Here is a 24,953-nt window from a genome sequence, read left to right on the forward strand (position 1 = left end):
TGCTCATTTATGTTAATATGCATCATAAGTGGTAATTATCTTGTTTATTTGTTAGATACTTCACTAGAAGTTGTACTCCATGAAAGCAAAAATGTTGTTTCTCTTATTCATCAATGTATTCCTATATCCTGGAACATGGCCTGGTACATAGCAGTGCCTGAATGAATCCCTACTATGCATTCAACTCTGTTGAAGGCCCTGGAGCTACATCAGGGAGCAAAACAATAAATAAATTAATATTCTAAGAATGCCTACGATTCTGATGCTTCTTTCCCTGATTCTCCAGACCTGATGAGAGTTCCTTCCTTTACATGCCTATAGTACCTGACATTTCTCCTTTATAACATTCTACATGCTTGTATTGACTTGTCCAATGCCTATCTTATCCACTAAACTGTAGGGAAAAAGCATTTCTCATTCAGCAATGAATTCCCAGAGGCTAAAAAAAGTGATAAGTGCATATTCACTATTCAATAAATAGTAACAGAATGAAGTTGTCTTTGAACTCTACTCTCCTCCTCATTCGTCTCTCCACACTCTTCTTGATGCTAGAATGATGCTGTGAGTGGGATGCCACAAAGAAGGGGAACATCCAGAGCCTTCTGTGGCTAAAGAACTCTGAACTACTGCTTCTTATTCACTCAATCTAGTTGAGTGACTCAAAGTGCAAATTGGATGGTGGAAGCATCCAAGGATAAAAATGACCCAAGCATGATAAAATTCACTGGGAGACTGGGCTAAATTGTATGAATTCACCTGGACTTTTTAAGACATTGCAGAAGTATTGTCTCACAAGAAAGGTCTCCTCTTGTGTTATACTTGGTTTTCTGTGCTTTCACTGAACAAACCTATGCACCATAACCATCATGTCTGAACACTTCAGTATAAACTGGAAGAAAATTCATCTATGAGACACTATCTGAGTCTTGCTCTCCCTGGACAAGGGAATGATAAGATCAGGGTACTCAGTGCATGGCCAGTATCTAATATGATGTTGGCCCCTGGGCAAGTAGTGCCAGCACTGGTTGCAAGATACAGTGGCAAGTCTTTTTCTGGGGATAAAGAGATATGATAGGAACAGATTGTGCTTACCTGTGCTTTTCTTTTCTTCTGTACAGTACTCTCTAATGTAGGTGGTTCATCCTTGCCAATAATCTCAGAGAGGTCACCTAATCCCACTTCAGGTCCATGCTTTAAGTTACCTTCTTTCTTTGGGTGAAGTCCAAAGAGATCTGACATAATGTCCATATTTCCCTTCTCACCTTGTACAAAGTGTACTAGTTCACTTGCAGTGCCTGGCTCAATCACTTCTGCCCTCTCAGTCTCTAGAGCATCATCATGGATACCAAATTGGGTTGGGTCAGGCATGTCACCCAGGATCTTGATCACTCTGATATTCTTTGCACCTTCTACCAGGCCCCCGCCAAACACTGTGCTCCAGAGGATCTGAAATATTCCTCCCAGTATGGTAAAGAACAACTGGAAGAGCCCTACAAACAACATCCAGAAAAAAGAGAAGAACACCTTCACCAGCTCCTTCGCTGTCATCTTTTTCACCTTCCTGTACTGCTTTCTGAGGTTCTTCAGGGTTGCCCTCTTTAGAAAGTTGGCAGCATTTCTCTTCACTGAGACACAGGCATTGGCAAAGGCAGAGGCAGACTCGAAACACTTCTCTTCTTCCTCTTCACTCTCAATTTCTAACATGTAAGAAGACTCTTCATCTTCTTCCTCCTCCTCCTCTGGCCTGTCAGCTGAATCAGACTCAGAGATCTGAGATGCTAACTGCATTTCAAAGATTGTATCCTCACAGAAGTTCACAAACAATTCCATCTTTTCTTGTTCCCCACCTTCATTGACAACATCAAAGATGAACTGTCGCTTAGATTCCTTCACCTGGGGCTTCTCCCATTGAGTTCTACTGGATTCACTGATCTCAAAGTAAACACGCTCTATTTTCTTGGCCCCACCCATAATCTCAATGCGTCCTAAGTATGGTTCAAAGTAATTCAGCACACTTTCTGCTGGGTCCAACAGACACTTCAGGCGAGAGTCATTTGGCATGTGTTCAGAAAGATTCGTCAGTAACACTGCCACATTAAACCCTATGTCCTTGGCTGGCTCATGGAACCGGTCTACAAAATCAATATAATTAAACATGTCATTCTCATCAGCTTCAGCACACGAAAGGAGAAAGTCAATCTCTGACTGTGTGTACTGCTTTTGCCCTTCCATGGCCTTTTGGAATTCTTTTTTGGAGATGATTCCTTTACCATCTGGGTCATATTCTTTGAAGGTGTCTGAGCTTGTTAACTCTTTAAGTTTCAAGAACATGTCAAAGAATTTCAAGATCATTTCTACATTGGTAGATGATTCTACCAGTGTGTCAACCATTTGCTTGCCAATAGTTCCATTTACCACGTTCCCTGTGAGGCAGGTTCAAAAAAGACATACAAATATATAAATAAACCCAAGTCATCATGTAACTGGTCAGGCAGCTATTCTTAATGTGTGTGCCAAAATCAGTCAGCTCTTTTTTGACTGTGATAATTTTGAAATGGGTAGGAGGGAGTAGCAAGCCATAAAGACTACACCACTAGGAGTCAAGAGGGTTTGGGAAAGAAACAAAGTGAAGAAGGTGATGGCCACGCCACTGCATTTTATCTGGCAAGGGGCCTGGGAAATAGTTTCATTACCAGATTATTGGGGACATATAGGGATAAGTGGTAGTCCTCTTGTCCCCTTAGACCTAGGAGGGTACCTAACTAGATGGCTGGCATACACACTGGCAGCCAGATGTATTGAAAAAGCAATGGGGAGAGGGAGAGGATAGGGAAGAGCAAAGCTTGGAGGTTTTCCCCAGTTCATTCTGGCTTTCCTATAGATATAAAATGAGTTGGTTTCAGGCTTTGTCCATCAGACCATGTGCCCCTCACTCATTTTTTTTTTTTCAGAAAATTTGGCTTTCTAATCAATGTCATAGGGTTCAAATGATCTGCCAGAAAGATAATCTACATGATTGGTAAGGTTAGTGCTCAGACCAATTACAGTTGTGTGAATGCCTAGTTATACCAAACAGCCCAACCTTCCAGGAGGGACAGAAGCATCACCACCATGTCCTGAAGGAGATCCAAGAGTTCCTTCAGCAGCTCGATCTGACTGGAATCCTAGAACAGAAACAGGAGATACCCCTGAGCTATCTGATGGCTCAGCAAAATACAGGGCAGTGAGCAAAGAAGAGCCTGCTCTGGAAAGGTTAGAGGAAGGCTGCGCCAATCTCAGGAATGAGCTCCCTTCTCATTGTGAATGAGAATGTCCTATCATCCACTGTCTAGAGCATCAGGAGACTCATTCAATAGACTCATACATTAGCGCTCCCTTACATTCTTTCCTATTATTGCTACAATGAAGCAGATAAAACAATTGTTGTCCAAACTACTGAACAACCCAGTCCACCAAAGAGCCTTTAGGGGTCTCTAGTAGTTTATGTTATTGTTTTCTACACTGGAGAATTACTAGAGAGCTTTATGGGAATATGAATGAAATCCAATTAAGATACCAAGATTGTCATCACCAAGTGGGTTCTCCTTGCTTTCTGGATTAATTTAGGTTCTTTTGCTCCTAGCTGGTGGTGATCGGGGAGCCACTGGTCCCTTAAAATGTTACATAGTTGAGGCTATTCCTCCGGATGGTTTTGATACTAGTCTGTTTGGTTTTAATTTTAGCAACACAGTTAGCTCTATGCTTTTTATCTTGTGTCATAAAAGGAAAATGATCCCATGACAATCTGAGGTGGGCAATCTGAAGGTGAGATTAAAAAATGCATTCTGGGTCACACTTTTTTAACAGACTCTCAAAAAAAAAAACCTTCCAATTTCAGAGAGATTTCCCTTTACCTGTGGTTTGTGTCATAGATATATAGAATATTAAATCAGGAAGAAACTTTAGAGATTATTTATTCTAATTCCCTATATTTTATAGGTGATGAAACAAAAAACCAGAAAGGGGATGTGACTTTCCAAAAGTCACCAGTGAGGAGGTGGCAACCTGAAAGGGTTCCGGCTTCCCTAGACTCACACTGCATTGTCCTGGCTGACATGGGAGTGGACATATTATTGCCAGATTTGCAGCCCTCACAAGAACTCTCTCTTCCCATAAGGCCAGAGTCAAAAGGGGAAAAATGGAAGGGTTAAGTAGCACATTCCAGAAGAGAGGAGGCAGATGTGACAGCCTTGAAAATTTTATATATACATTATTTAAATTAATGCTGCACATGTTATTCTAATCAGCCTGAAACACATCCTGAAGTTCCCCCTCATGTGTTGCCATGGAGAGAGGCGATTGACTACTACATATGCTACATTTATTTTTTCATAATAAATGCTCTGAGCGATTCTGATTCATCTTGCCAGAGAGATGGGGAGAGAGAAGGAGAGCAGAAATGCAAGGTGAGAGAAGAATGGATATGTGAATTACAGAGACATGCAGACATTTGACCGCTCAGACTGGGCTGGTATATAGTTTTTATAAATGTCAAAACAGTGACATGGAAGCAAAAAAGGATTGGCATTATAAAAAGCAAGTGTTGAGGCAATTATGAAAAGGATAGGTTGGTGGGACACAAGGAAAGAAGCTGCATCCATGCAAAAGCCTGACTGGAATCCCCTGGAGGCATTCATTCCTCACTGCACATTTTAGTCCTCAGTTTTAAAAGATGAGACCTAGTCTGCATGGCTATTCCAGCCAATTGATCAAGCAGCCACATCCAATGGGAAGTGGGGGTGGACTTAGCATTTACACCAGTGAAGTGTGGGGAATGGGCCACAGTACCTGAGAGAGTTTCATCTGCATGTTAGCAAATACATGGAGGAAGCCGACCACTGCGTCCCACAGCCTACTGTGAGCCAGGCTCTGCTGGTTCCCAATGCAGGGGCCCTATGGAGAAGAGGACATCCTTATTTCACTTAAACAACCCGAGTTGTTCTGAAACCTGCCCTAATAAGGGCATTTAACATCTGCTTATTTGAGTAGCTAGCACTCTCCAAAGGTTGCATATCTTGTATCTCATTCCCTACCCCCCCAAGATATTACTTTTTCTCCCCATGCCTAGGAAGGACTACTAAGCATTTCACAGTTCAGTGATTTTCAAAGATTTTCTTTTGGCTTCAGAGTGCATCCTTCAAATAAGCCTGACATGGAAGAACAATACTTAGAAGAACTATGATGAAGGGCACCCCTGCCCCGCATCCCCCCCGCCCCTGCCCCATACCTTGGACTATAAGGAGTTCTAAGGAACTCAGGGATTCCAAGAGGCACAATTTGAAAACCATGATCTAGTACACTTATTGCTTTCAGGAAAAGCTACACACAAAGGCTATGACCATGTGACTACTCAGTTAAATAAATTTGTGTAATAGTCTAGTGTTCAACCGCTTCTAAGATTTTCTCATCAATAACCTAACTTCAGATGTAAAATCATCTCTATCGTTTTTGAAAGTCAAACAAAAGAGTTGCCTTAATTACCAATTTCCATTTTCCACGTTCATAACCCTATTTTTGAAGATCATCATTGAATCAACACGTATTATCCATAGCTCTTCCCTAGAGCTTATTTTTCTAAGCTTTAGTCAATCTCCAAATCGCTTGAAAAAGAAAGATCTAAATAGGAAACCAATACTATCTTAAATTTTTGAAAAGGCTTGGCAGAATGCCCAGGGAATAGGGACACAGTAGAAATGGGGCCTGCACCCCCAAGTTATGTAAGCTTGTCTCAAAATCATTGCTCATGTATACTCAGTGTCTGGTCCCAAGAATCTACTGGATTCTATTTGGGAAAAAAACAGTTGTTGAATGAAACTCCCATTTACCAAAAAAGAAACTCCTTTACTTTTGGATTAAATGTTCTATGGGAAATTCTGAAGATTGGATGGGTTCTGCAGAGAGCAAATCAGATGCTTGTCAAATGTGTTCAAACATTTCGTTGGATATTTCTCTTTCTGTGAAACTTTAGATCAGTCACCTGTTTCTAGATTTTTCTCTCTGTATCCTTTCAGTGCTCAACTGACCAAGACTTTCCCCCTTTAAGCCCTAACTTTCAAATTGATATTTTAGCTTTGTGTTTATTTTAATGAGCAATTATGATCTGAGTGAGCCACTTGGCTCATCATAAGGCCTTTTAATTAGATAAGAATTTAATGCCTTTCATAGAACAAACTTAAGGTCAATCATATCACCTGTAAAAACAACCACTAAAAACTCTTGGACTCTTGGAATAGAAAATGTTCTTTGTGAAAAAAAATGAAGGTACACACAAAAAGATGAGATATCCCCCACTTTTGTCCTTGTTTTTCTCTTCTGTTTCAGTAGATTGACACATTGCTAAGATTCTTCAAAACCATGAGCCCATCTATGGCTTTTCTAAATGACTGACCTTAAGTGTACCTCCTCCTCTGTATCCATTCCCTCTTACATGTCCCCAGAAAGACACTGAGTGCCTCTGCTCATAAGGACCTTGCCTTTCTCTGAACTCATACTGTTTATTGTCAATGTTAGAGCTGGATGCACAGTCCACCATGTGCATCTAAATTTTCTAAAATATAGATGACATATAAAATATGGGGATATTAAAAATGTTCTATGAGGGAATTAAAAAAAAAAAACTCTTTGTTTGCAGGCATGCAACCTTTGTAGCACATACCTGAATGTACTCTGTAAGGGAATTGAAAATCTGCTTGGTGACCGCCAGAGCTTTGGAAAAGTTGTGTTGTCCAGATTCATCGATGATGTCCTTTCCTGAATAATACCAGTAGAAATCACTGATTGATTCCTAAGAACAAACAAGTAGATTTTAGTATTTCTCAGACTTTGGTTGGTGAAGTTAAACTCAGTGTTCAGGAAGAGTATAAGAGAATCCTATATCTCTCTGACCTCTTTGCTAGGACAGGAGCTAGATATTCTGTAAAAACATACACAGGTATCTGAATCCTAGCATCTTCCAAGTACAAATATCCCTCCACGGGAAGAACAGATAGGAAAGAGGAACTGGGTGACTCTGATATAGGACAGTTTATTTAAAATGAAAAATTAAGTTAAAGATAGTGATTATCATCCAAATAATTATAAAAGCAGCAACATAATAGCTAATGAGCATTATTCTGAGCACATTACATATATTTAAATCATTCAAACTTTATTACCACTCTATGAGACCAGTCCTACCCATTTATGGATGAGAAATTGGAACATGGGGAGGTTAAATAGATTGTTCCAGGTCACAAACAGGTAAGTGACAGAACCAGGGTGATGAACCAGCAAAGAGGAAAGAGAATCCTTTTTAATTCATGTGGATTTTCTCATTATAATTTGTATTTTCCTTCAAATAATTAAACCAAGTGACTCCTCAACACTAAGAACTTGTGAACCTAATTTATTCCCATCAAATTACTTAACTCCTTTTCCTAGTGAAAAAGAAAATGTTTTCATTCATGGGTTGCTTTATAGGTCTTGGTCACTACGGCTAGGGTTTCACTGGCAAAACTAAAGTAAACAGGGTTTTATAATTGCTAATTTGTTACTTAACTACATTCTCTCCCCACCCATTCCCTTCTGGTCTTCAAACACACTTTGTAGTCATTTGACTCACTGTAAATGTGTGGACATAGCTCTTACAGTGCCTTCCTTACTGGGGCTTACCTGTATCTTGTGACTTCCCTGACCTGATAAAACCGTCTTCAGCTATTGGAAGAGTAGGTGGGGAGCCGGCCCTCTGCGGCCCTGGCCAAGGCCTGCCCCACTCACCTGCAGACGCAGAAGGTAGTCCACGGTGCTGATGATGACATTCACAGTGGTGGTGTTGCCCATCTGAGTCCTCAGGAAATTCTGAAAGTCTGAGAGCACCAGTGTGAGGTCAGTGCCATCCCCACCATGCTGAGGGAGCTGGTACGCCCTCTCAGCTGAGCTCAGGAGAGACGCACTACGTGCACAGCCTCACAAGGCACATGTTCAGGTCCTGGCAGATCCTGCAGGTCACAGCTTTGCCCTGGGCACTCCCATTCCAATGATGCCAGAAATTGGACTGTAATGAGCCCTTAGGGACCTGACAGGAAGGGCTGGGTGTTTAGATTCACCATCTGAAGATCCTGGAAGCAGCTTAGTCTTGGTGGCACTTAATAACATTAGCCATGAAGTTAAAGGTCATTGTTAAGTAAGATTTCCTCTTGAGGAGTGGATTAACTGATGTTTTTGAAAAGGTCATTGCTAAGTGAGATTTCCTTTTGAGGAGTGGATTAACTGATGTTTTTGAGTTAGCAACTGGTTTTATTAAGTAGGGCATCCTGAACTCAATTACAGTTTTGCACTTCAGTGTTGCTTTCCCTTGATAAATCAGTATGTTTCACTTACCATTATTATGTCCTTCACAAAGTAACTGTAGGAATCTAAAGAGATCTCTTGTAAACTCGTCATTCTGGAGTACTTTTTCACCTTGAAAACATAGAATATTGGTAAGTATTTGCTTGGCTTCTCAACAGAGAACACCTTCCAATGCATATGGCTACAAAAATGAACTGTGTCAGATGGTTTAGAATAGGACTTTTAGATGAGTGGTGATAAATCCAATTAAACTGGAGCTGGGGCGGCAGAGTACAATACCCAACGAAGTTAAAGTATTTAGCCCCAGGATGCATTTCTAATGAAACAACTAGGCTAATGGAAGTAAATGGTTCACAGCCCAAAACCAATGCTTTACAGATGGAAAACACTTCTTTAATTAAGCATCAAACTGCTGAATTAAACTCAACATGGAACCACCCGGCCTAAAATGTATCTGCATAGAGGCAATTAAATAAGGTCTCTTAGGATATACAGCACATGATAGAAACTCAGGCCAGAAACTCAAACTTACCACGCTCACGAACAATGACTGGTGATGAGAGAGAGAGAGAGAAAAAATACAAGGTAAGAAAACCGTAAACAACATGATAAACTGTCTTTAGTTAAAACCAGCTCAAGAACACATCCAGCCTGGGTGCCTGCTTTATCAAAAGCTATTAATGGAGACATTTTGCTGAAATGGAACAAGTCCTGGAAGATTAAGAAGCAAAAAGCAGGGGCTCTAACCAAAAACAGTTAACATAAATTTAAATCAGCAAGAGAGTGGCCTTCATACTCATTAATTACTTACGTGTTCCTTCTTCAGTAACCATCCCCAGGCCTTCAGCTTTATTCTGCCTTTCAAATGCATTCAAATCAAGGACACTTTTAATAGACAAAGAGAAAACAAGGTTCAGGGCTATGCATGCAGGGAGCCTGGATTTCTAATGTTTATACCTGTTGAATAAGAATATCTTGTCCTTGTATTATCCATAAATGGACTAATGAATTACAGTGTGGTTGAAAGTCTGATGGTTCCTTGGCTTTGTGGTCAACATTTTTGTCTAAAGATGCCTGTTACTCCTGGACTTTGTCTCATGCTTGGAGAGGGATCATAAACACTTATGAGGATGATGATTGTTTTTGCACTTCAAATCATTTCTTATGGATAAAAATTTATAAGGGCTTCACAGATAAATAAGAAATAATCTGTTTCTAAGATTTCTCAAGGGACAGTTTACTTTAAAAATGCACTAATGAACATTCACTTTACCTACTTTCACTGAGAACCACAAAGGATTGTGGTTTTAGTGTTTAGGATGAATACCGATGGAGAGAGCTATAAGCTTTCAGATTTCAAAAGGCCAGACCATTTTAAGATCCCTGCATCGTTCAGAAGCCCTGTGTGGCCAAGATGAAGTTTTCCACCAGCATGGGTGTCACTGGATGTCTTGGGTCTGTGACAAGTTAGCTTTCATTTTTGTCCCCACCCTTTCTACAGTCACTGCCAAATCCTACGTATCATCCCCAGTGCAACCACAGAATGTGAAAATTAAGGCACTGTAGAATCATATTATTTCCCATTGGGGCTTACTCTATTTTTCTGACAGAGACTAACTCCTTCCCCAATCTGAAACTCTCATAGAATATGTTCCTGTGAGTACAAATTCTCGTAGAAACATGGCTCCTAGGGAGCTTATGGTTGAGTCCAGTGAGACGCTGCAAAATCTTGTCTTCCTTCTATATTTGGGCAAAGGAAATGATCGTTGGATTGGAAAGACTGGGGAAAAACCCAGCATCCCTTTCCCCTTTAGGGAGTCACACACATTCTGCAATTTAGAGAAACTTGAAAGAAAAAAACAGTGATAATTCCTATTGCCCTCTTTGTTGGTTTTCTCAGATCCTGCTGTAATAAGGACCTGCTCAACAACACAAAGTTATCCTTCTATTTTGGTTTTGCTGTCAGAGAGGATAACATGGAAATAAGACATGTGGACATAGCTGTTTTTGAGCAGCTGTTTTGATTCAGGAGACAATCTGTACAACAGACATTCTGACCTTTGATTTTGAATGTCTTAATTTCTCTACTGCTTAAATATTTTATAAGTAGGTGTTATTTTTATAATCAGGGAAAAACCCATTATGATATCTTAAAACTTCTGTTAGAATGAGGTTGGCCTCTCAGTGTATGCCACCTGTCCCCACAAACCATCAGAAGAAAGGAGTTTAGCAATATTAAGTATTACAGACTACTGGTGAACTCTTAGAAATTTAATTGAGAATTTCATGCACAATATACAGCTGAGAACAAGGGATCATAATGCAGCTCAAATATGCTCCCTACAACTGCGGGGCACAATATTTTCCTAATCAAATAAGGTTAGAAAAATTATGAAGTCTACCAAAAGAAAGGATGCCCATCCTCCAAATTTTTCATGGAAAGCATAATGCTCCATTTTTAAGTATATTAACTGGAGGCAAATGAGCTTGATAACTGTAATTTGGATTTCTTTTAGAATGAACTGCAGACTATTCAAAATACACATGATTTCTCAGGGAATAATCTGATACTTTTCTTAGAAAGATTGTTGGCTTCTTCTGAAATGAACAAAGAATGGTAAACTTATAACTTCTGGTTATATGTGCTTCATCTGCCAGAGGTTCCTTTAGCCATGACGTGAGGCTTACACAACTTGGCAATAAAAACTAAGCATTTAATGCTTTGTTTTTACAGCAGTGTCAAAATGTTCTCATGTCAAAATGTACCTCTGACAAAATGTACGTATGTCAAAATACCCATCAAACATGTACGTGGGCTCAAAAAATCATTAAGGATACAGATTAATAAATTATCTAAAGGGTCTAATGAAAACATAGCCCTGAGTCATGGTGAGATATTTCCTTTTTTCCTTTCTGTTTGACTTTTACGAAAATGTATGTCTGAGGAGAAACTGTGTGCACTCTTGGTCTCTGAGGAAAGAACATTAAAAAATGGGAGGTAAGGATGATAGAAAAACAAGGGGGGAGGTGTGTGTGCGTGCGTGCGCTAACAGATTGTATTTGTTACTTTGAATGCTATGCCAATATGGTCTTGAAGTCTCGAGGAACAATCCCCACATTCCTAGCATTCAAAGGTAGGTTTCTCCTCTCCCAGTAAGTCCATGATAAGCCCGCTTGTCTTGCGATACATACTCTCTCTTTTCCCTTCAATACTGATAAGTTTTTTAAAATGCTATGGGTGGCTTTCCCATGTTTACCTGCAAGACTGCATAAGACCAGAAAGGCTCTGAAAGAATCCAGCATCCTTTTTCTCCTTTAGGTAATCTAGCATTTTCTGCAAGAGAAAAGCAATGAAAACTATGCGACAATTGCTGACTGTCCTAAATCCCGATTGAGAAATGGCAAATCCCCAACCACACAGGCACACTGAGTCAGCCTCAGGGGAGTGGGTCACAACCCTGGCTAAGCATCAGAATCACCTGTGGATTTTAAAAACTGCCTACACCTGAGCCCTGCCCTCTACTTACTGAATCAGAATCTCCTGGGGCAGACCATGTTTTTTTCTGATAGAGCAGTACAGTAGATATTTGGCATTCATGGGTTTACTGTTTGAAGCCTGCTCTCCTGTTTGCCGAGAGTTCATCTGAATGGCCCGTGCTATGAGCCTGGCACACAGGAGCCAGGATTTAGTCAGCAAAGAGCCTAGCTGACAGCTCAGTATCTCTTTCACAATGAGACTTTGTTTCCTCTGTTACTGCAAAGGCAGGAACTTTACATTATAATTTTCTTCTGTTAAAAAAAAAAACAAAACCTGCAAGAAAGCCAGCCCATAGGGATGGTGATAGAATTGAAGAGCAAGGTAGGAGTGTCTTAAACAATGATAGTTCTTAATGAGAAATTTGTTTGGGATGAATTAAAGGCTGGGAAAATATTATGCTATAGTAGTCATGAAGCTGGAGCTTCTCAAAGGCCCTGGGCTATGACCCTCCTGTGTCAAGGGTCTGTTTGAGGTTTCGCTTTCCTGTGTTCACAGACACCTTTTAGCAAGAGCCTGGAACACCCAGGAGATACCGGGGCACCCCTGACATCTGCAGCCAGTTTCAGTTCAGGCTGTTGAGCAAATACCAGGTGCCAAGCACTCGACCGTATGCTGCTATGTGTTTTCTCATTTAATCCTGACTACATCCTGCATGATGATGGGGGTTTTTATTTGTGTTATTCACTGCTACAGCCCCACTTCCTGGAACATAGCCGGGCCCTTGTGCAGAGTAAACAGGCAAATGAGTAAATAGGTGAATGAATGAATGAATAAACAATAGTGCCATGTAGTGGGTGAGATCACCAACCCCACTTAACAGATGAGGTTCCTTGCTCATGGTAATGCAGTTAATAAATGCTAACATAGGGTTGAAATAAAAACCTAAGACTGAGGGCTCCAATTACACAGTCCCATGCTGCCTGGCATGAAAAATCATCTTTTAGATGAAAAAACTAAATGTTTTTCTTCTATCCCTGGGCAAAACTTCTTTATCAACTACACATAGATCTGGGAACTCCCAGCCTGGCTTTATCTATCTATTTTCCCAGCTACTCTGATATAATTGGCCACCAAGGACCAAAGCCAGCAAAGGTGATTCTGGGTGGCCCTCTCCGCAGCATGACATTTGCCGAATGGAAATACCCCCAGGAACTCTGCCCAACCTCTCCAAGCCCTCATTACCTGCTGCACACCAGCGTTGCCGCCATTCAAAATGGCAATGCCCAGCTTCAGAGTCTCAACAACCATGGGGCTCATCTGACCTGCCATGGAGAAGACTCAGTTGAATCACCAAGGAAACAGAGGGTAAATTATGCCTACTGAGCTTTAATCAAGATTACTTGATAATGACTTATGTCAGAGCATGAAACATCTGTGGGAGTTGCATGAGCCCAACCTGGAATTTTAAAAATCACCTTTGCTGGCACTTATCATCTGAAGGACCATCTCGGCAGCGCCGCGCTCATGCAGCCGAGCTTGCTGATAGAGGGTTTTCTGCTTCTCCATCTCTTTCTCCTGGGAAAAAATCAGAGTGGGGGGCGGGGGGGATCTGAACACTTCCCCTCCTCCTCCAGGAATTTGCTGTGGTGAAGTGAGTTGTGGGAGAGAATCTTTAGTTGCCTAAGGGAGGCAACATATAATTTTGGATAAAGCAGACCTCTGCAGTCAATTTCCTGACATTATCCAGCTTTCCCAAACAGACCAAAATTCACTCCTTTTTGATGATCAAGTTTCCACTTTTTGTAACAGTCCAGGCCTCTTTGAGAGTTATAGGAAGTGACCTAAGATCAAAATGCGTTTGTTTTCAATGCTTTGTCATACAGGGAAACAGGGAAATGCCTAAGGGTCAACTTGAATATATCTCTCTGAATATAGGAAACTCCTGTTTATCTAGAATGCTCAGACCAGAATTAAAAGAGACTGTCTACCAGACATGGGCTACCTGAAGGACAAGGCTTACATTCCTTTACCTTTACTATTGTGTGCTTTTATATAAAACAATAAAAGTAAACAAATACAGTTTAATCTTAGGAGACTTAGTGCTTCGGCATTGCCTCAAACACAAAATGGCTATAAATTTTCATTTATAGAAAGATAGTACAAAAATCATCTCAATACTTCCATTGCTCTGATTTTTAATTTTAGGATAAATTGGAATTTGTCCATCAGTGGCCCATTTTGCTACAATTCTTAGATGGAAGTATAAAGTTTCCCACAAGAACAAAGTTAGTGGGGTGGTTTACTGACTGACTGGCCTCCTGCTGCCTCTTATTATATAGAGAGACAACAGGAGCATAGGGTGCTTCTTCAAGGCAACTGTGCCAACGTGGATACCCACGGCAGGTGAGCCACGTGCCCTAGGTCGGCACCCACCTCTCCAGGCCCATGGGGCCTGTTGGCCCTGCTGCATGGCCCAGGCTTCAGTCTTAGTGAAAACTTACTTCAAATGTTTTCTCTTTGTCTTCCTCTTCCTCTTCATCCTCACCACTCTGACAACTCTGGATTCCATGGAGCAGGGAAGGAGAAAACACCCATCCAAATTAAAGGTGAATCTAATAAACAAAACTCTGTTCTGCTGTGCAAGAACAGTATACTGCAGGGCAACGTTATACCCTAAATGCCTTCTGCGCAGCTACAAAAGTATTTGGAAAAGGGAACACCAAGATCACATTCTCATTGGGGAACAGTCTACCCAGTAACATCTACCTAGTAAAGATCTCATGTAAATGAGAGACAGGAGGGAAGGGAGACACAGAATTGGGGCTTTGCAACAGGGTTGGAAGCTCACAGGGTGTGCATCTTAAACTGCTCCTTTCAACAGTGGCCTGAGGGGCAGCTGAGGAAAGAAGGCAGCACCTCTGTGCCCCAACATAACCTCCCTCCACATTGAAACATGAAAGTTTTCCACTTGAGAAAGAACACTTCCCCCATTCACTCAGCATTCCATTCCAGAGGTCACTGTCCCCCTGCTTGACATAGAAATATCATCTCTGGTCACTCTGCCTCTTCCCAAACACTGGGGTTGCCCTTTAGTTTTAACCCTGTTTGCACGTGAACTGTATGACATGTGCTGAACCTTCAGTGAAGACCTAAGGAGAGGCTATATGCCTAAGCCTCAGTTACCTGACCTGAGGATTGTCATCCAAACCTAAACCCTGGCACCCTCTGTTTCTACAAAGATTCCAAGTTTCTTTAGGAGGATGGAAGAATGGATTCCTAAAGTCACTGTTATGGCACATGAATCGTGCAACGGCTGGAGCTTAGATCTCAACCCTTCTCTGCATGACAGTTTCCATGGGCCTGAAGAGGTCTAAAAGAAGACAGAAAGACTGAAACGATGGGGAGAAAGCCCAGGCATACCTTGGCCATCATGCTGGAATAGGATGTATACAAAGGATCATCTTCCAATTTGCTAGAAAATGAAGGAAATATTTAGCAGGCTACTTTTTTGGAACTAACAGAAATTGTAAATTACATTTACTAGTGAATTATTCAGAAACTTCCACCCCCTACCCCACCCTCGATTCTTAGAGGCCACTCTGAAAATCTGAATCTTCATTAACTTAACATATAATTCAGGGATGAAGGTAACAATTTCAGGCTGCTTCATCTTCAGACTCAGTGTCTGGTATTATGATGAGCGGGCTGTGGCTTGATGTATTTTCCCCAGATGTTTTTTGACAGCAAATTATAGGGCAGCAAGGAGGACATCCCCTTTATTTGCCTGCCACCTTCTGCAAAGGAAGGTTTGGGGTAGATACAATCATCCCCAGCGCCTGGGAGAAACAGAACACTCTACCGTGCTGACCTCCTCTCAGTGAGAGCATTGCGACTAAAATGGAGAATGATCTGATGAAGTGGGTCTGGTTGCTTTTCTGTCTCTTCTTCCTCCTCCTCTTCCATCTTGGCAGATTTCTACAGAAACCAACACAGACAGGCTTTAGGCATGTAGCTCAGTATGTGCTACATAACTGCATGCGAATAAAGAGAAGGTAAAGCACAAAGCACTGTGCACACCAGACTAAAAAGCGCAAAAAGAAACCAGCACATCATATTTATTTTAGGACAGAAGGCCTAAGGATGCAAGGTTTGGGGATATACATATACATTTTTTCAGCCAGTCAAAGAAACTTTCCAATTTTAGGTTAAAACAAAAAGAAAGAAAAAGAAAAAGTCTGACCACTGGGGAGCGCTAAAGACCCCCATCAGCAGAACTCCCAAGCAAGCTCTGGGCACCTGAGTTCAGGAGGGAAACCCTGGTGAGTCACCTGAGAGACTAGATTCCTCTGGCCAATATCTGCAGCTTCTCTTGGACAGTTGGGCTGGAGAGAGTGGAGGGGACAGGAGCTCCAAAGCACCTGGTGCCACCTGGGGCCTTAATACTGTTCTGGACTCCACCCAGCAAAATGTGTCTCTTTCTGAACATTACTCTCAACACTGAAAATTCTGTTGTTCCTGAGAGATGCCACTCTAAAGCGACACACCTTGCAGTTTTCTTTTATCAGTCTTTTCTCTATTTTGTTTTACGGAAAGGGAGATAGCACCTATTGTCTGAGGTCAACTGAATTTTCTAGTAAGTGGCAGAGCCAGCAGGGTGGACCTTAGTCAGTAAATTGGTGAGAACTTCGGAGGTCTGTGTGAATGGTTCAGAAGAAGTGGTTCACATGAATCAAGGAATTAAGAAAACTAAGGAATTGTCTTTTTTACCAACAGGTATATATGAAAAGAATTAAAAGCATAAAGATAAATGGAAGGAAGATGGGGGGGAAAGGATTAAAAGAGAAAAGGGAGGGAAAGAAAAGAAACAGGGAGATAGGGAAAGATGGAAAGAGAGGAATGTGAGAAAGACAGTATGAGAAACAGGACAAGACAAATGGAGAAAGTAAGTGAAAAGAGAAAAAGATAAGTAGGGGAGAAATAAGGAGGAGAAAAAAGAACCATGGGTTGGCCAAAGGAGAGGAGGCTTAAAATGTATTCTGAACCAGGATGAGGCTCTGTGGAGCTTCTGCAATGAGTTCCCACCCCTCACTCCATACCTTGCATATTGTTATAAGTGTTTAGAGCATGAAGTCTGTTAGAGACCAAGGCACATCACATTTGCTGAAGAGTCAGTTACAGAAATGTGAGATGCAGGAAGGAAATAGAGATGTGCCTTCCCTAAAGCAGAGTTATTGACTAGGAATGCAGGGCCTTGGCTGGGGTGGGGTGGCCTCCTGTAACCAACGGTGCTCAAAACTTAACTTAGCATGAAATCCCCATGGCATGTTTGTGCATCCCAAGAAATATTAGTTGTTAATGATGACGATGATGAAGTTGATAATAGTACTAGCACCTCCAAGTGAAAATTCATCCTCTGGCTCTTATGACCATCAGCAGGACCTTCCCCTGAGAGTTTATACAGTCAGTTTGCTTCCAATGTATACACTTGGTTCTTTTGTGAATGTTTAAACTGTTAAAATGCACACACATGAATCCAAAAATCAAATTCATTCACATTTATATCTGTTCCCAGTTGAGTAAGTACTTACAGCCAAATCCTGTACTAGTTTCTCTTCAAAGGAATACTCCTCTGTTTCTATCCAAAATCTCTGATAGCCATGGAGGAAGAGGTTAATAGAGCGGTGCCTGAGCGGAAGGGGTGAGAGTGAGATCAAGAAGGATTCATGGAACACCTTATTTTAGTTTGGGCGATTAATGGTTAGTAAGCAGGGCAGTCTTTTGTACAATTCTTATCTTCTGATTGGTCAGGGTGGCCAGTAGCAAACCATAATCATTAATTAAAAAACCAGATCAAACCAGAACCCTCTAACATGGCAGTTCCTATGTATCTGGAGCATCTTCTGAAAATAACAATGGTGAGTGGAAAATGTGGCTATAATTGTAATCCTGCTCTGGTCAAATAGGGTATTTATTATATTTCCCCTCTAAATGAGAAATAATTCACCAGGCCAAGGAACAGTTCTGAAGTATTTGCCAGTTTGGCTACTCCTTTTTTTTGGCTGATCCCCTGTCCAGGTAATCCAATGCAAATCATGTTTCTGGTGACTCGTTTAGTTCTGGATATATTGAAAACAGCAAAGCAGGGCTTCTTTACCTTACAGGGCCTCCAAGGAACCACACCGGCAAAGTGCTCCAGCTTTTGCTTAGGAAGGCAAGACATTTTCTGTGTGCCTCATGGATTCCAGCTGTGCCCTTGGGGTTTGGGAACACTGAAAAACTGGTACAAGCCACTCATTCTTTATAAGCCAGGACTGACTTCTGAGAATATTAGTCACCGAATGGTAGTTAAGTGTTTACCAAATGTGGGGAGAGTGGTGAGGCGGGAAGGAGAGAAAAGGAAGAAAAAGACCAAGAGCAGAGCCATCAAGAGCATGTCTTGGCTTCCAATAGAAAATGGCCCTTGTCATCTTCAAAATCTGACCAATCAGAGTTCTTTTCAGAAAAATTGTACAAATGTGTTTTTATGGTAACGTTAAATCATGGTCAAGAAGGGAGGGGTGTGCAGAGAATAAGCAGATCTCTCCCCAGGTTACATTACCATTAAAATGAGTATAAGCCTGTCATACTGAGTTTTTTCATTAACCTTTTCCAGCCAAACCCGTTGAAAGGTGCTCAGGAAGAAATTGTTAATTTTGTGTCTGGAGAAAAGCATACAGGTTTTCTTTTAAAAAACTAACATCAGAGAAACAGTTTTCACATAATAAAATAAAACCCCTTGGAAGACTCCAAGCAGTTTTGGCCACCACAAGATGGCAAAGAGACACGGTCTCCACCATGAGCTTATTAATTTTTTGTTGTTATTTTAAAATCTACTTACAGTCCTCCATACTAGGGAGACTGGCCAGAGTGACCCCTCTAAAACAACTGGATTAGGAGTGAGTCAACATACTGAATTCCTGTACCTACTATTACTCACATGGGGGTAGGGAGGTGCTGAAGGAGCAGTCCAAATATGAAAGGATGGTCCTAACATTTTCAGTGGATTTAGGAAAAATGTTTGTTTTTGAGAGACGTAATTTCTGCTAGGTGGCCTGGCCGTGGAGACCAGGGTTTAAAGCTGAATCTTTCTGGAGACCAAATTAGCATGGCATCAGGCACAGATCTCCACCAGAGAGGAAAATGAATGCTTTCTGCTGTTTCACAACTTCTAGAAAACAAAAATCCTATGCATTTTTACTTCTTCTACTGGGTTATGAATTTCACTATTTTTCTGCCAGGGCTTCAGCAGCCTTAATGCTCATGATTGCTTGACTTAATATTTTAGCTTAATATTCATGAATTCTACTTGATTTCATGGTGCCTCATCCCCTTCCAAAAGCACTAATCTGTTTTCTTGAGAGACTGGTAGGAGCAGGTATGTATCTCAGAGATCATGATTCTCACTATCTTCAAGGACCCTAACCAGAAAGTCTCAATGGCCAGTTACAGGACAGTCTGGTTAAAGGATGGCTAAAGTACACAATCCAATGAATGGGAAATGTCAAGCATAGAAATGGTCCTTTCTCTGATAGTTCAAAGAAACACATTTATTTATGTGGGATTCAGAATATACTTGTCCAAACCAGTTTATTTATCCTGACTGATAAGGATGGGCCTATTGATTTGAAAGTTGATGAAGCAGAAGCTGATATTCAATCACCAGCTTTGTTTATTGATCAAGGGCCAGCCTTACCCACTCTATAATCACTCTGAAGATGGGAATATTGCCACAAAACCAAAGACACTGAGTTAGTCTCAATTGGGGTGGCCCAATATGTCACCCATATCCTTCCTATGTTGACACAGGCAGTTTGTTTAGATACATTTGGGAACAAACTTCACATGTTTTTTACTTCAAAGCATAGGCTAAAACACTCAGGTAAAGGTATCATGCCCCTGATTGACCTCTTGGGATATCCCTAGCCAATGACTATTCTTTGCCTCAACGACAAATATACTGTGCTAAAGGATTCTAAAGTTACACATTTCTGTCTGCTGAGGGAACACTATAATTTTGGTGTCAGCTAAGTGCCTAAGCAGAGAAATACTGTTTGACCTGTTTATAGAATTTGGGATAAGTGTTTTAGACAACAGATCTCTATTCAACCCAGAAGCCTTTACAGCCTCACAAAGAATCCCACCTCAGCAAAAGTAATAAGCCTCCTTATGTGGCTGACTTTATGGTACAAAATGGTGAGCTGAGGCAGGCAAGGGGCACTTGGGAATCTCATCTGGCTTCAGTTTTTATGCTTACCTTGATTGTGTTAGCAGGCCATTATGCTATATGCAGACTGTACTGGCACCACAGGCCAATGACTCCAATTTCTACCTCTTGGTTTAGGAGTGTCAGGGACAGAAGAGAATACAGCTGTGGAAGGATACCTTATTTTCCATCACTGGCTATATGGCAGAAGAAAATGACAGCATACTTACCTGGGCAGGTTGTAGAGAGGGGCCATCCTGAAACAGGCCACAACTGCCCGTTTCCGTTGCTTTGACAACAGTTTGTGCCAGACTGCCTTCTTGGACCTCAAAGGTTGTTCCACCTGCAAAGAAATCACAGGGATAGGTGCACACTAGGCAGATCTTTCAGGTGGCAGATAATAGTCACCTGCAGCCCAGACTTCTCAACTCTGGGAGAATTTTGGTTTCTTAACTGTAGTCAGCAAAATGTACCCAGAAGATGATTCAGTTTTTGTAGGTCTTAAGTTTTCTTCCTTCTCCCAAGTGCTCTGAGTCAATTATTGCTTACTGGCAGCTTTAAAAACGGGTAGACAACTCCACAGGTCATTTGAGCTAATGTCAAGAATTCATATAGCACTAGGAGGGAAAGAATAGATACCAAGATGGTGCTTGGGGATGATCTGGAATGATCCAGAATGATCCTTTTTTCTGGTTTTCTCAACTTAACAAGGAAACTTAGAGCTGACAGCTTACTTTGGAGAGGAGTTTTGTATTCTCCAGGTTACACTTGCTTCCTCACTGCTCAGGGCAGATACTCCTTACCTGCTCTAGGTGGAAAACAGCTGCTGAAATTCTCTGCACACGCTCTACTGTCTTTTCTGGACTGGAAGGTTCTTCACTTTTTAGAACATCCTTGTAAAGATTCAGTTGCCATTTTACAGCAGGATCATCAGACTGAAAATCAAAGCACACCCATGAGCAACCTCCTGTACCACTTCTACTGAAAAAAAAAAAAAAGCTTTTAACTCATAGCATGGTTCAGGAGTAACCAAGTATCTCTTATTACTATTACCTCTCTTTCATTTTCTCTATTTTCTTCTTCTGGAACACCTATAGATGTTTCATAGGAACTTCTCGTTCAAGCCTGCATGTCTCTTAATTCATTGGCCATATTTTCCATCCCTTTAGTCTCTGCGCTACATTCTGAATCATTTCCTTAAATCAAATTTCTAATTTTTAAAGTATCTTTTCAGCTGTGTCTAGCCTAAGTTTTTAACACATAAACTGGGTTTTTAATTTCAATGACTATTTTTTATTTTTAGAATTACTATGAAGTCTTTTTCAAACCACTCTCTCCCTTCCTTAAAAAAAATAACACCTGGGAAGCAGACTTGGCCCAGTAGATAGGGCATCTGTCTAACACTTGGGAGGTCCGTAGTTCAAACCCCAGGCCTCCTTGACCCATGTGGAGCTGGCCCATGCGCAGTGCTGATACGCGCAAGGAGTGCCGTGCCATGCAGGGGTGCCTCCCGCATAGGGGAGCCCCATGCACAAGGAGTGCACCCCGTAAGGAGAACTGCCCAGCGCGAAAGAAAGTGCAGCCTGCCCAAGAATGGCACGTCATGCACACGGACAGCTGATGCAGAAAGATGACGCAACAAAAAGAAACACAGATTCCCATGTCACTGACAACAGAAGTGGACAAAAAGAAGAACATGCAGCAAATGGACACAGAGAACAGACAACTGGGGTGGGAGGTGGGGGAAAGGTGAGAGAAATAAATAAAATAAAATCTTTAAAAAAAAATAACATCCAGGGAAGCAGATGTGGCTCAAGTAGTTGAGTGCCTGTTTCCCACATGGGAAGTCCTGGGTTCAGTTCCCAGTGCCCCCTAAAAAGAAAAACAAAACAACAAGCAAACAATGAAAAAACCAATGCAGGGGAACCAAGGTGGCTCAGTGGTTCAGCTCTGGCTTCTCAAAAATGAGGTCCCAGTTTTAATCCCCAGCCCAGTACCTTAAAAAAATTTAAGGAAAAACAACCCAGTTCTTGTTTTAGAGATTCTATTGTTATCTTTATCTCTTTACATATTTCAACCATACATACTTCTGGACTTTTTATTGTAATAATGTGTATAAAATTTCCCATTGTAACTACTTTTTAAAAAAATATTTTTATTTTATTTCTCTCCCCTTCCCTGCCCCCTCCCCCCCAGTTGTCTGCTTTCTGTGCCCATTTGCTGTGTGTTCTTCTGTGTCCATGTATATTCTTGTCAGTGGCACCAGGAATCTGTGTCTTTTTGTTGCATCATCTTGCTGCGTCAGTTCTCTGTGTGTGCAGCACCACTCCTGGGCAGGCTGCACCTTTTCGCGCTGGGTGGCTCTCCTTATGGGGTGCACTCCTTGCGCATGGAGCTCCCCTACATGGGGGACACCCATGTGACATGGTGCTCCTTGCGTACATCAGCCCTGCATGTGGGCCAGCTCATCACATGGGTCAAGAGGCCCTGGGTTTGAACCCTGGACCTCCCATGTGGTAGGCAGACGCTCTGTCCATTGAGCCAAATCTGATTCTCTAACCACTTTCAAGTATACAATCTAGTGATATTAGTTACATTCAAAATATTGTGCTACCACCACCAACATTCATTACTCCAACTTTTTCAGCACATACTTATTTTTAAATCCTTTTCAGTACTTTTTAAGCTTGAATTCTCTCCTTTATTGCATTTGCTGACTCTAATAGTGGGGGATTTTCTTATACATGTCATACTTTTTTCACGTGAACTTATGTTCAGGAGTTTTATCTAGTAGCATCCCAAACCATATACTCCAGGGTACTCTCCATGTGGTTTCATGGTTGTCTCTATCAGAGGTTCATGGGTTTCATTGGTTCTAATGAGTTTTGTGTAAGTATCTTGTTCTACTTTTTCCACAGCATGGGTAATTAGGTCCAGTATTCCTCCTTCTTTAAAGTTACTAAAAAACCAAGGCTTCTCTCCCATTGAGTTCAGGGAAAAGACAAGGATGCCCACTGTTACCACTGTTGTTCAATATAGTGCTAGAGGTTCTAGCTAGAGCAATAAGACAAGACAAAAAAATAAAAGGCATCCAAATCAGAAAGAAAGAAGTAAAACTTTCACTATTCACAGATGATATGATCTTATATCTAGAAAGTCCCCAAAAATCTACAACAAAGCTGCTAGAGTTAATAAACCTTTTCAGTAGAGTGAGAGTGTCAGGATACAAGATCAATATGCAAAAATCAGTGTAACGAGCAATCTGAGGAGGAAGTCAGGAAAAAAATTCCATTTACAATAGCAAATAAAAAAATCAAATATTTAGGAATAAACTTAACCAAGGATGTAAAGCACTTATATTCAGAAAACTACAATGCATTGCTAAAAAGAAATTAAAAAAAAAGACTTAATTGGAATAACATTCCTTGCTGATGGACTGGAAGCTGATGGATGGTCATTAAGATGTCAATTCTACCCAAATTGATATACAGATTCAATTCAATGCAATAAAAATTCCACCAGCACTTTTTAAACAAATGGAAAACACAAAAGAGTAAGAGGCCCAAATAGCCAGAAACATCTTAAAAAGGAAAAGCGAAGTTGGAGGACTTTTGCTTCTGACCTTTAAATCATATTACCTAGCTACAGTGGTAAAAACAGCATGGTATTAGCATAAAGATAGACACAAAGACAAGTGGAATCAAACTGATGGTTCAGAAACAGAATCTTACATCTTTGGTCAAGTGATTTTTGACAAGCCTGTCAATTCCACCCGGCTGGGGCAGAACAGTCTATTTAACAAATGGTGTTGGAAGAACTAGATAGCCAAGGCCAAAAGAAAGAAAGAAGACCCCTATCTCACACCTTACACAAAAATTAACTCAAAATACATCAAAGACCTAAATATAAAAGAAAGAACCATAAGATTGCTAGAAGAAAATTTAGAGAAATACCTTCAAGACCTGGTGGAAGGTAGTGGATTTTTAAACCGTACACCTAAAGTATGAGCAACAGAAGAAAACATGGATAAATGGGACCTCCTCAAAGCTAAACATTTCTGTGATCCAAAGAACTTCATCAAGGTGAAAAGGCAACCCACTTAGTGGGAATAAATATTTGGAAACCACATATCTAATAAGGGTTTGCTTTCCATTCTATATAAAAATTATACAACTCAACAATAAAAGAGCAAGCAATCCAATTAAAAATGGGCAAAAGACTTAGATATTTTTCCAAAGAGGAAATACAAATGGCCAAAAAGCACATGAAAAGAAAGTCAGTATCACTAGCTATTAAGGAAATGCTGGAAAACGGACTTTTGCCCAGTGGTTAGGGCATCCGTCTACCACATGGGAGGTTCGCGGTTCAAGCCCCGGGCCTCCTTGACCCATGTGGAGCTGGCCCATGCGCAGTGCTGATGCGCGCAAGGAGTGCCGTGCCACACAGGGGTGTCCCCCGCGTAGGGGAGCCCCACGCGCAAGGAGTGCACCCATAAGGAGAGCCGCCCAGCGCAAAGGAGGGAGCAGCCTGCCGAGGAATGGCGCCGCCCACACTTCCTGTGCCGCTGATGACAACAGAAGCGGACAAAGAAACAAGACGCAGCAAAAAGACACAGAAGACAGACAACCGGGGGAGGGGAGGGGAATTAAATAAATAAATAAATAAATCTTTAAAAAAAAAAAAAGAATGTATTTAAAAAAAAAAGGAAATGCTAATCAAAATGACAATGAGATATCATCTAACACTGCATAGACTGGCCATTATATAAAAACCAGAAAGCAGTAAGTGCTGGAGAGGAGGTAGAGAAATAGGAATATCCCTTCACTGTTGGTGGGATTGTAAAATGGTTTAGCCTCTGTGGAAGAC

The 24,953-nt window shown here is 41.2% G+C and overlaps 1 protein-coding gene across 3 annotated transcripts in view; it reads right to left on the minus strand.

Annotated features, from left to right (window-relative positions):
* Positions 1–24,953, minus strand: part of RYR3 (ryanodine receptor 3) — a 506,364-nt gene that overhangs the window by 23,525 nt on the left and 457,886 nt on the right. For all 3 annotated transcript variants that reach the window (XM_071214091.1, XM_058293854.2, XM_071214090.1), the window contains exons 72-88: positions 20,891–21,022; positions 20,318–20,430; positions 17,434–17,530; positions 15,714–15,820; positions 15,266–15,317; positions 14,347–14,403; positions 13,321–13,420; positions 13,088–13,167; positions 11,625–11,701; positions 9,179–9,252; positions 8,900–8,917; positions 8,398–8,478; positions 7,795–7,883; positions 6,695–6,823; positions 4,828–4,932; positions 3,083–3,164; positions 1,093–2,423 (exon numbers count right to left, since the gene is read on the minus strand). In XM_071214091.1, the coding sequence (XP_071070192.1) occupies positions 1,093–2,423; positions 3,083–3,164; positions 4,828–4,932; positions 6,695–6,823; positions 7,795–7,883; positions 8,398–8,478; positions 8,900–8,917; positions 9,179–9,252; positions 11,625–11,701; positions 13,088–13,167; positions 13,321–13,420; positions 14,347–14,403; positions 15,266–15,317; positions 15,714–15,820; positions 17,434–17,530; positions 20,318–20,430; positions 20,891–21,022 (2,724 nt within the window). The remainder of the gene's footprint in view (positions 1–1,092; positions 2,424–3,082; positions 3,165–4,827; positions 4,933–6,694; positions 6,824–7,794; positions 7,884–8,397; positions 8,479–8,899; positions 8,918–9,178; positions 9,253–11,624; positions 11,702–13,087; positions 13,168–13,320; positions 13,421–14,346; positions 14,404–15,265; positions 15,318–15,713; positions 15,821–17,433; positions 17,531–20,317; positions 20,431–20,890; positions 21,023–24,953) is intronic.

This window comes from Dasypus novemcinctus, chromosome 3, assembly GCF_030445035.2.
Source record: "Dasypus novemcinctus isolate mDasNov1 chromosome 3, mDasNov1.1.hap2, whole genome shotgun sequence".
Taxonomy (NCBI): domain Eukaryota; kingdom Metazoa; phylum Chordata; class Mammalia; order Cingulata; family Dasypodidae; genus Dasypus; species Dasypus novemcinctus.